Source organism: Nematolebias whitei, chromosome 22, assembly GCF_014905685.2.
Source record: "Nematolebias whitei isolate Nwh7 chromosome 22, NemWhi1, whole genome shotgun sequence".
NCBI lineage: Eukaryota > Metazoa > Chordata > Actinopteri > Cyprinodontiformes > Rivulidae > Nematolebias > Nematolebias whitei.
The window spans coordinates 7,518,366-7,530,553 of record NC_056519.1 but is presented as its reverse complement, the minus strand read 5'-3'; the positions used below and the strand labels follow the sequence as shown (position 1 = coordinate 7,530,553).

The 12,188-nt window shown below is 39.9% G+C and overlaps 1 protein-coding gene across 4 annotated transcripts in view; it reads left to right on the top strand.

Moving 5' to 3' along the window:
* The window catches only part of cald1a (caldesmon 1a), a gene marked incomplete at its 3' end in the record, with an annotated part of 82,419 nt that extends 71,075 nt beyond the window's left edge, over window positions 1-11,344 (top strand). For all 4 annotated transcript variants that reach the window (XM_037695999.1, XM_037695998.1, XM_037695996.1 and 1 more), the window contains 7 exon segments: window positions 3,061-3,104; window positions 3,240-3,315; window positions 4,515-4,652; window positions 4,807-4,902; window positions 7,418-7,486; window positions 9,692-9,728; window positions 10,763-11,344. In XM_037695999.1, the coding sequence (XP_037551927.1) occupies window positions 3,061-3,104; window positions 3,240-3,315; window positions 4,515-4,652; window positions 4,807-4,902; window positions 7,418-7,486; window positions 9,692-9,728; window positions 10,763-10,776 (474 nt within the window).
* Between the last annotated feature and the right edge of the window lie 844 nt (window positions 11,345-12,188).

The following is a 12,188-nucleotide window of genomic DNA, read 5'->3' as shown; positions in this document are numbered from 1 at the left end:
AGATCTTTGTTTAAAAATTAACATGGCAGCCTGTGAGTGATGTGCATTCTTTTAAGAATGCTCTTTTCAATTAAATCAGTTGTTTGTTCAGGATTTGTGGCTTTTTTTAATTGTCGCTTTGGTTGTGACCTGATATAATTGATCTGTCTAAACCATTACATCACACGAAAGAGGCAATTTTAAGTGCTAAATTTGTGAAAATGTGACGCATTTAAAATTAGTTTGTTCTGATATCTTAGTTTTACTCCAGCAGCCGTTAAGAGAAACACATTTTCCATTGTCTGACTTTGTTGCTTTGTTAAATTAAGAAAAGTCTTACCCTCCATAATCTGGTGAGGAATTGATCTTTTAACTTGTTGAGAAATATTTGCACTGTGAAAAGACTTCCCCGTGTTCTTGAGTTTGTTAGAACAGTAGCTAGCGAGTTTGAGAGTGTTGACACCTCAAATAAACGTATCAAACGACCGAATTGAAAAGTTATTCGCACGTTTAGCTAAAATTTTATGACAGGGTAGCTAGCTAGCACATAGTTTAGCATAAGTGGTTTCTTAGCTGTTTTCGTTTACGATTGTTTAAAAAAAAAAAAAACTTATTTTAAAACTTGTAGGCCTTATTCATATTCGATAAACAACTTTGTCTATATTTGAACTATGCAAGAAAGCCAGATCAATAGGTAGGAGACGTTAAGACCTTGACTATACTAATTTTGAAATAAATAAATATATCGGTCCAGGCAAAACATACAATTTTGCAAATCAAATAAAAATGGTTAAAAATACGTTTGGAAAAGTTTATGCACCGGGAAGTCAAGAGAGTTTCCATCAGACATTAAAAAAACCTTTTTTCACATGTACAAATTTTTGTTTGTTTCTTTATTTCTTTTAATTAATAATAATAATAAAAAAATTTAAATCGCCATTATACAATAAGATGGACAAAGTATATTTGCCATTTTCTGTTGTTTAATGTGAAGCTGTTAATTATGCCTGTCACGATAACAAATTTTGCCGGACGATTAATTATCTCAGAAATTTTTGCGATAAACGATATTGTTTGAAATTTGATGATAATTAGTAATTATTGTCAAATTTAAGAAGAAATGGTGGTTAACTTGTTTTGCGTGTAGTACCTTTTTGACCACCGGATGGCAGTATAAGACTGTTTGAACCAAAGGATGGCTAGTGAGGGAGCGAGCAGCGTGTCTCTTTAAGAAAAATAGGAGGGAGGCCCCTTGACGTGACATGGGCTGTCTCTCCTTTATTCGGTTCTCAAATTGGCGGACGCTCGGTGTGGTTTGAGCTCTTTAGCATAGCATTTGTCACACAAAGCTTTTAATAAAAATCAGTAAACAAGTTCTCATCTTCTTTTTGAAAAACAGCTTTTCACACAAAGGCACGGGTTTCAACCGTGAATTTTGGAGCTTCGACAATACGGATGTTTTTTCCCCGAGGTCGGCCTGTTAGCTTAGCTCGTAGCTTAGCGTCTCAGCTTAGCTGCTTTTAATGATCCACAAACGTGATTTTGGACAGTTAAAACTGATTTTAAAGAGAGAGGTCAGTGAAGCGCACCGAATTGAGCCTTTTGCCATTTAGTGTCTTCAGTAGAAAGAGAGAGACACGAAGAAACGATAAAGCCGATAAATGAAAATGAAGTCAATAATTTTCATTTATCATGCAATTAATTGATTTATTGTTTATTGCGACAGGCCTACTGACAATAGCCAGTTTATCGGTTCTGCCGTGTTGTATTTTTGAAACCAGAGTCTGCTCGCTCTGGACTTGGAGCCATAAGCCCCTCCCACTTCCCTGTAAACAATCAAATACCTAATTGCAGCTATTATATATATATTTGTTTTTTTGACCATATAACCACAAATTATGAACTACATGAATCATCAAGTGTATTCTTTAAAAACTGAGGTGTATTTGTAGTTTTTAAATCAGACATTCCACTTGGAGATTAAAACTATACTGCATTCCACCTGCAGGGGCGCTCATACTCTTTTGACTTCAACTTACGCATTTCGTCCAGTGTCTAAAAATATATTGATGCAATATACTAAAACCTTTTTTCACTCAGTAGTTGTTGTTTTTTTTTGTTTTGTGCGATTTTAGTCAAAAAACACAATATGTGTGACTGACTAGTGCTTCACTTTGTCTAAATTCCACAAAAACTTTGAAGTACAAAAGCATTATGCTAAAATACAGTGCTAAGTTTATTGATAAGTTTCACTGTTATTTTTGATAGTCATGATGAACCTGCGTAGCTTTAAGCGTTTTAATTGTTTAGCTTCACCTACAGATGTTTGCTTTAAGAATGCGCAGAATAAAATGTATCTTGTTTTTAGTCGTTCGCTCAGAAACTGAACAATTTCCTGCTCAATTTATGTGCCGGGGGAATTTCATGCCTCAGTGACACCTGTCAAAAGCATATTTCAGATTTTAAAAACATGCATGCAATCGGGAATATACTCCTTTCTCTATTTTTTTCTGCATATTTTTTTTGCTTGATGACGCCTACTGCATTTCTCCTGTTGGATTTAAACGTAAGAGAATATGTCAGGAATAAGCCCTCTGTGGAACGAGCCATCCCGAGAGCTCTCCTTCGTGTTATCAGCCTTAAACCAGCAGAACCCTCACAGATAGTGTGGGGAAGGACATGCAGGAAGACGATTAGGGTCAGCAGGATTACTGTAACTGCGTTCGAATGGCTGTGGTTCTTTAAAACCTGTCTGAGAATGGGGAATTTCCTGTCTGAGACTATTTTGGGAACTCCACATTCTGTAGCAGCCAAGCCTGAGCTTCAGTTTCACAGAAAAATGGGCAAAAGACCCTTTTTTAGCACCGTTTCTTCTTTTGTCCACCTTAAAAGCTTTTTTTTTTTTTTGCTTTTCTAAGGAGCCCTCTTGTCACATATTATAAACAATCATCTGAGATTCCCACAGTCTCATGGCGAGGATAGGAAGGAGCTTGCTGTGTTTCTTTAGTTTGTGTGTGCATGTTTGCAGAGCAGCTTCTTCACACACGATCATTGGTGACAAATATGACTTTTTGTTTTCAGATTGGAGAGAGAGCGGAGTTTCTGAACAAGTCTGCTCAGAAAAGGTAAAATATTTGGTCCCAGTAAACCGCGCTGTGGCTCCATTGTTCTCTTCAGATGTGAAGCTGTAGGCCTGCAGAGTAAACTGTATATTATGTACATTTAACTGTTCAAAGTAATGTGTTGTTTCTGCTCAGCAGTGCGGTGAAGACGGCCCATTCTCCTGTGGTGTCCAAGATCGACAACAGGCTGGAGCAGTACACCTCAGCAGCTCAGGTTAGCGTGAACTCGTTTAAAAATATCACCACGCATTTCAGTGACGACACCGTGCTCATTTTATTAAAATATTAGTTTAGATACTTTGAAATGTAGTTTTGTGGATAAGTTGTAGACAGTGTCTTACCTGTTGTAGATAGCTCTTCTGTTTGGATAAATTAGGTTTAATTTTGACAGAATTGAGCGATCGGTTATTCTGAGCTAACAAAGTGCTAAGTTCACAACAGTTCAGGTGAAAATTATATTTCAGTTTGTAAAAAAATATATATATATGATCCGTGGTTAAACTGCCAAAAATACATGTTTTTTTGTTTTTTTTTTGTTAGTTTTGAACATTAAGTTGCAAACGTATGAGAAGAAAATCATAATTACATTTCCAGAAGCACGGTGGCTTTTCTTCAACTATAACTCATATTTGTTCAGATAAAATCTCAAAACTGCGTCTGAATTCTTACAAGTGCAAATAAAATATTTCTATGCTTCTGGTGGGTGCGCTCCTTTGTGCGCCAGAAGTGCTACAGTTGGCTGCTGCTGTAAATAAGATCCTCCGGTCCTGGCTGGGCAGAAAGCTCTGTGAGCGACCTCAGGTTGGACTCTGTCTGGATTGATGAGCTAACGGCTAGTCCGAGTAGCGCCCAAGTGGTTCTCTGCCGTCCCTGATCTCAGTTTATAGTCGTTTATACAAACACTCTTTAATAAAACTTTAGTTCACATTTCAATGTTTACATAAAAATCTATGGGCATTTGTGAGCGACAATAGCGGCAGTTAGCTGTAGCACTTCCTACTGTAATATATTTCTGCGAGAATACCGTTCTTTTCAGACTATAAAGCTCAATATCAACGAACGGGTCTATTTTAATACATAAGGCGCAATAATCAAAGCAAAACACTCGGATAAGTCGAACTTTATTCAACTTATTCACATTGTTCAGTTGTACCACATAAAATGCAAAACAATACTCATTTTTGAGCGCCGTGTACCACATAAAATTGGTTTGAGGTCAGTAAGCACAACCAGAATTAATACATAAGGCGCACCGGATTATAAGGCTCACTGTTGATTTTTGAGAAAATTAAAGGATTTTAAGTTTTTATATGTTTTCCACAGAACCCCACTTGAAGCATCTGAACTATCTCTTTAATATCTAAGCCATCCCCGCTGTGCGTCGGTTTAATCTCGTGCTCTTTGTCTCCGCAGAGAGAAAACAAGGAGTGTCGGTCTCCCCGCTCCACGATTTCAGATCTCCCTCTGGTCACTGACGTCCGAAACATTAAGAGCATGTGGGAGAAAGGCAACGTGTTCAGCTCACCTGGGAGCGGCGGGAGCGCCTTTAAGGTCAACAGACATGTACATTTTAAAGTAGAGATGGAGAATAACGAGACAAAACTGTGTGAATCGGGACAAAACACGAGATGAAGGAGAAGTTCCTGCTCGGTCCCGTTGTCGATGACAAACTAGAATGGAGTGACCTTTGACTTTGTCCAAACAGGAAGCAGCTGTGATAAAGACGGGCGTGGCCGGCCGCATCAACGACTGGCTGAGCAAAACCCCCGAGAGTGGCAAGACGTCAGGAGGAAGGCCAGCGGTAGGTCGCCGTCATGGCAACATTTATTGCTGTTGGCAGGAAATCTGGAGCGCGTGTACAGCTGAGAGGCAAAAATCATCTTTATCATTTATCTGCTGGAGGTTCTCAGGGTGGAAATGACTTTTTTAATCTTATGTTTCAGGACATTTCTCTATAAATCTCCTTTTTTTTTTTTTTTTTTAAGATAGAATTTATTAACAATCTGGTTTTAGACAAATATGAATCTGTAATAGTTACCAAGCAGTTTGGACACATCCAGATCCTGTCGAGCTGCTGCTTCAATATAAAGTGTAACGATCTGACGCGGCATCATTGGAACATTATTTTATTGTTTTTAAACCAGTGAGCTGAAACAGCCATGTTGTCTCTTTGCTGTCACCTGGTGGCCAAAGGGATACATTCGCTGTGGATTTAATCACTTTTTCTGCTATGTGTTGAGAATACAAGTGCATATTGATTATGTATCAATTGGCGCAAGTATGTCACTTAAAGAAATTATTTAAAGTTAATAGCACTCATATTTTTTTAAAGCCGTTTGTTTAAAATGGAAAACAGAAAGAAGGTATATAAAACCCCAAACTGTCTACAGATGCAACCCCAGTTCTGAAAAAGTTGCAACACTGTGAAAAATATTTAAAAATAATATTATGTTGATTTGCAAACTTCATAAACCCATATTTAATTTACAATAGAACAAAGTAAACATATCAAATGTTTTGACTTAGAAACTGCAATTTTTAGAACAAATCAAGTTATTGAATTTGATGTGAAGAACGCTGGAACAAAAGGCTGCAACACGGAGCTTTTAATTGGGTTAACTGGCAACAGATTGGTAAGAAAATCTGAATCTATTAGATGTAAAGATGGTCAGAGGTTCACCAGTATGAATACCTGCATCTAAAAGTACTGGAGCAATTATAAAACAATGTTTGCCAATAGAACATCAGGGGCCACTGCTTTAAAAACAGGTTCACTCCGTGGGCTCAGGAACACTTCAGTTCACTGTGCCGTTGATCAGTACATGAAACACAAAATCTGTCAAAGACGTCTCAGGACTGTTGGACAGCTAGGGTCCTACGTCAAATAAGAATGGGACAACATTCCCTCCAAAACCTCCAGGAAGTGATCTCAGTTTCTAGATGTTGGCATTTTTTATGTAGCATGTTAAAAGCAACAAGGTTGACCCAAGTGCTTTACAAGCTAATCTGATGGGCCTGATGTGGCCCCTGGACCCCCACTTGAATAGCCCAGTTCTAGACCTTTGCAAGCTGTTAAAAAGGGGACACATTATAGCGGTAAACCTGTTGCAACTTCTTCTAAACGCGTTGCTGTAAATTAAAAATTGCCTTCTTTTTTTTTTCCCCCCTCAAACTGATCCTAAAATATACAGCAGTCCCTCGATGCTTTGCGGTTCGACTTTTGTGGACTCAATTTTTTGCATTTTTCCAACGTGAGATTGTACACGACACACGATTGGCGATGGGGAAAGATGGACGCCGCCCCCCTACTTTTTCTTTCTCTGCTGTGACAGCCTGAGAAAGAGAAAGGAGGGGGCGGGATCTGCCTTTCCCTACTCTACTGCTCAAGTAGCAGGGATGAACAGATCAGATGAACAAATGTAGAATATCAGAGAAAATGCTTAGTTGGAACAATAAGAGTGATTCCGTTTAAAAAGAGAGTGGGCTGAGCATGGCTGTGTGCATCTCACTCAGGTATAAGACAGACCCCCACCCCCTCCTTTCTCTTTTTGAAGCTGTCTGTCACAGCAGGGAAAGAGTAAGGAGAAGTAGGGGGTGGGGTCTGTCTTTCCCCATCGTGTTCCAAAGACACAAAACAGGCGAACACACAACAGACAGCCTCAGAAAAAGAAAGGAGGGGGCAGAGGGTCTGTCTTTTACCTGAGTGAGCCGTGCAAGCGTCATGGATTGTTTATTTAAAATAATCAAGTGCAAACATTAAGAATGTTGCAAGAGTGTGGGAAGGGTTTATAAAGCATTAATGTATATATAAATATTAAAATAACTATAACGCCCCTATTTGATAGATCTTCACTTATTGAGGGGGTGTCTGGAACGCAACCCCTGCGATAAGTGAGGGACTACTGTAGTGTGAACTGATACAAACTGAACTTCTTTGAGCCAGCATCTGGTTTGTTTACTATGTTGTGAATAAAATGAGGTTTCTGGGATTTGCAGACCGTTGCATTCTGGTGGTGTTTACATTTTAAACAACTTTCGGGGGTTGTGGTTGTTTTCTGAAACGTGAAACAAAGGAGTGCAGTCTTGATCTCCCTGAGTAATGCGCCTCGTTGTGATGGAGCGTCTTGAAAGCAGACTGTGTCAGACTCCTGCACAGAGCGGGTCCCCCCCGACCCACCTAACTTCCAGCTTTATGTTCTCTGTCCGTCTTCCTCTGTTTCCTCACTCTCTCCACCTTAAAGACAAAGTGACGTTGCTGCATCATAACTCCCACAAACTGCGCGTTACACTCTTGTTTTGTCGATCCGCCCCGACAGGACCTGAAGCCCGTCAACGTCACCAACAAGAGGAGTCTATGGGAAAACAAAGGCGCCTCTCCGACAAAGGTATTGATCTCGGCTCGCTCGCTGTCTAGAAAGGGGAAGAGAGATTTGCGGGGCGATTACGGTCCCGGATCCTTTAAGAGGCCAGGCGAGCGTTACGACACCCTGAAGCATGTCCAGATGAGGTTCTGACGGTGCCAAAGTGGTTTGTGGTCTCGGAAGGCTTTTCTTTGGTTTCAGTCACAAGAATGTTTTCCAAAAGAGCGAGGGAGGGAGAACTCAGTCTCATGTTATCCTGACCCAGCGACTTTAGTAACGATCACTTGTGTTTGTGTTTTAAAGAACTCTCATAGCTAACTGACCTCAGCGTTCAGTCTGGAATAAGCCTGCAGAGGTAAACGAGTCACTGATCTACGTTTTTCTCCCAGAATGAGCTCACGCTCGGCTGTCTCACTCTTATTTTTGTTCTCTTTTCTGTCACTGGCACAGCTGCTTTCTGTTCTGCTTCGTTGGGACGCCACTGCTTATTTTACTTGTAGTAATAATAGCCGACCGCGAGGTTCGGTCTGAAATTAGATATTTATTTTGTGCCTACGAGCAATAAATATCAGCTGCTCCTTACGAACACGCAGCTTGTGCAACATGTGAGCAAAACAAAAAAAAGTCTTTAAGTCATGAAGTTCTCTAGTTGCTCAAATGCTTTACTTTTAGTGAATGGCTGCATCACCAACACAGTCACAAGTCGCTCAGTTTCACCGACGTTTTGTTGCCAAAACGAATAAAACAGTTGAAGCTTTTTTTTTGTTTTAACAAAGAAGACACCTTGCATGGCTGTGCCATAGCTGCAAATGTTATAAACAATGTCTTACCTGTTGTAGATAGCTCTTCCAACCCCAAAAAGTTTGGTGATATGGGTTTATTATGACCAGCTTGAAGAGCTATCATGGTGAATGGCTGCCATCTTTAAACGACTCCGTCTCAAGTCGTTCTGGTGCTTCGAGGAAAACGTTTTATGAACCTGTATGACCTTTGTCGGTTTCATCGTTTACGATTAATTGGGAAGCAGCTTTATAACATTCCTGCAGGAAAGCATCTTAATCGTAGTTCAAACTTTTTTGTTGTTGTTCTAAATTTCTGTACTTTCCGCCGTTTTCCTATTGTCTTGTTTTGTGTGGTACCACTTTACAATACATAGTTTATAGATGTGTTATTAATTCCTCTATAAACACTTTATAAAGCAATAATAATTGTTTTTTGTGCATTAATTAATGGTGGCAGAGAGACAAAACTAACCAGTTTCTTGCCAAATAAACCTGTTTAGCATTTAATACTGTACTTTATCACTACATTATAAGTATGTACAACTAATATTATATCCTAACAAAAATTTAGTTTATAAATGCTTATTGTTCTTACAAGGTAGTAACTTAGTCTGAAATGTTTAATATAAGAACTGTAGATGAAATGTATAGCTGGAAGATTTGGCTCTCTATTTCACAAAAAAACTAATCAGTTTTGTCTGTCACCCTTAATTAATGCATAATATCAATTATTAATGATCTATAAAGTGTTTATAGAGAAATTAATAACATCTATAAACTGTTAGCCATCTATAAGGGGAGCCATATTGTAAAAAGGTGCCGTTTGTTTTTACTTCATGTTGTGGCACTTTAATGTAGGAGAAGTGCTTCATAGGTTGGTTGATAAGCTATGTACAATATAAATAATTAATGTTAAGATTTATGAAGTAGCTTCAACGTAAGCTGCAGTAAAACTTGAGATCGGAGCTGCTTTAAGTCGACAGCGATCCTCTTTGGTCCAGGCCTGGCTCAGGCTAGCTGTTAGCTCGTCACTCTGCTCGGAATTAGGCTCAGTTTCTTTCAAATGCAGCTTTATATGGAGCCATCTACAACAGGTAAGACATTGATTGTGAACAGCCCTAACTCAAAAAAAATATGTAATTGTTTCCTCTTCAAGAAAAAAGAAAAGGAAGCGTGTGACAAGAACACGTTTTGGTTAATTCTGCTCTGATCTTCTGAAGATGGCGTTTGTTCTGACATGACAATAAACGGTGAAAATGCAGCAAAGCAGTTGGCAAACGTAGTTTTAACTAATCAGGACGTTTTCTGTAGGTCAGGGAAGGACTTGACAAGATATAAACTCAAGTCTGCAAGTGTGTAGTTCATGAGACTCGAGGTCGTCCAGGAGTGACTTGCTAACTTTGTACATCTTTACTGCGTTTAACCTTCCTGTGTTGGTGTGTTCCAGATGGCAGGCATGGGGGAGACCAAATCAGTCACCAACGGTAGGTTTTAACTATTTTTCCTTTCTTTTTGCTAACAACACGCGTGTTAACAAGTGTCAGCTGGTCCCGTCAGGCCCGTTAGTTTGATCTCTGCCGCTGCTGAAGAAACTAAAGTCAACTTGAAGCAACAAAGCTGTTTGTAATGACATTGACGGTGACATCACTCAACCTGAATCTGAAGAGAAGCTCGACTGTCTGCTTGGAGCTTAAATGAAGGGAGTATTGCACCGATATCTAAGAGCATAAAAACATCTCAACCACTTTTTCCAGATTAGCGAAGACATGACCTTCCTGCTACAAGTTATTTTGTCACCAGAGCTTTGATTTATTCCGCGCCATGTGTCCGATCTCTAATAACGGGCCCTGCCACCGTCATCCGGTGTTGTTTGGCCTTTTGTTTGACTCCACAGCCTTTTAGGATGCCACCTAAACACCGTGAGCTATTTTAAAATCAGATCGGAGCACAGCAGCCAGGACGTTTGGCCTTGATGGATTCTGTGCGTGTCAACAGAATGCGCTGCCGGTTCGGTGCACACAAATACACACCGGTTCCTCAGCAGCCACTGTGACACCACTCGAACCTTTCAGCTTCTTCACGGCTACGTTTTTGTCGCTCTCCGCCCGGATGAGTGTTGGAAGCAGAGCTCCTGCCAGGCTGGTTTGTCACATTAATAGCTGGTATGTTGGAGATTAGGGCCCCGCTTCAGTCCGACTCAGAGGATGACAGAGGATTTGTACAGATTTTGGATTTCTTGCCCTGAGCTGGCTGCGGGACTTTGAGGACATTTGACACTACAAGTTAGCATCTTCCGCTAACGCTTGTTTACACTTCTGACCAGTTCATGTCATACTTTCTGCACTCTTTTAGAGTTTAGAGGACAACAAACCTTTAAATGTCACACTGACTGTAAAGTGTCATTGTGGAGTTTGCTTGGGTGTGACCCCCCCTCTGTCTGGAAATTGCAGTCATTAAGCCGCACCTGTCTGCTCTCGTAGCAAATCCACTGACAAACATTTTTCCTGTCTTTCACCAGGTATGGGACACTAACGTCTTAAAGGAGCCGTCTTCAGTTCGGGACCAGGACAATCCAAGACTCTTCCTTTGATTCTTTTTTTTTCCACAAGAACCAAATAATGATCCTAGATGGGAACACACACAAACACACACACACCACGACCACAGAGTGACAGAAGTCCTCGCACTGTACTGAAACACCATCAGCTTGTTATTGTAGGGTTGCCAAGTATAGTGCCTTTGCACAAAGAGTTTTCTGTGTTTAAAAAAATGCTGTGAAATCTGAACATTTACAATTCCTTAAATCTTGTCACGAAGACGACCGTAATTTTAGGCCCAGTCTATACTGCTTTGGATCATTTTTAAAACGGGTGCATTTTATTTTTTGTATTTTTGGGGGGTCTATATCCACATAATCATAGCCGGCGAGCGTCCACATTGAAGACATAAAGATGCAGGAAAATAAAATTTTAGCTTTGCTTTTAATAAATAAAAAAGGGTGGGGCTTCAGAATTGTACTGCAACCAGCATCTAAGGGGCAGCTGTGTCTAGTTATCATAATGGTACCAGTTTTTAGTCCCACCCACTTCAATGAACTTAATGGAGCCTTTAAGTCCCGCCCACTTCATTTAACTAAATGGAGTCTTTAAATCCCGCCCACTTCACATAACTTATTGAAGCCTTTAAGTCCAGTCCATTTCATGTAATTTATTAAGCTTTTAAGTCCCACCCACTTGATGTAACAATTAACCCTTTAAGTCCCACCCACTTCACGTAACTTAATGAATGGATCCTTTAAGTCCCACCCACGTCACATAACTTAATGGAGCCTTTAAGTCCCACCCACTTCACAACTTAATGGAGCCTTTAAGTCCCAACCACTTCACTTAGTGGGGCCTTTAAGTCCCGCCCACTTCATGAAACAATGGAGCCTTGCACTCGATTAAAAAGTAGAAATACCTGTTAACTTCTTGCAGATGTTGCCTCTTGTTGATTACCATCTTGCTGCTGAATGTGGTCATGTGATGCTATGATCATGCACATGTGAGGAGGCGGGACTAGGATCTGATTTGAAAATACAATATGGCAGCTCCCGTAAATAAGGTCTCATAGCTTCAACTCTCGGAAAAGCCAGAGTCCTAGTGTCGCAGAAGTGTGTGACCCTTACTGCTACGTCGTCATATCTGCAAAGCTTCAAATCAGTTTTTAAAAATCTCCACTTTCCAAAACGTTTTCAAGTCATTTTTTGTCCCTTTAAAAACAGTTTGTGTGTGAACGCAGCAGATGTATTTCAAAATATCCGTAGTATTATAGATCCAGGGTCTTTAGTTTTATACTCTATAAATAAATTTTAAAAAAGATTTAAAGTTTCCACATTCCATAGAGTTGGGGGGTCAGACCAATCTCCTTCCTCTTACAGATTATTTTCCATCTCTTTGTTTATT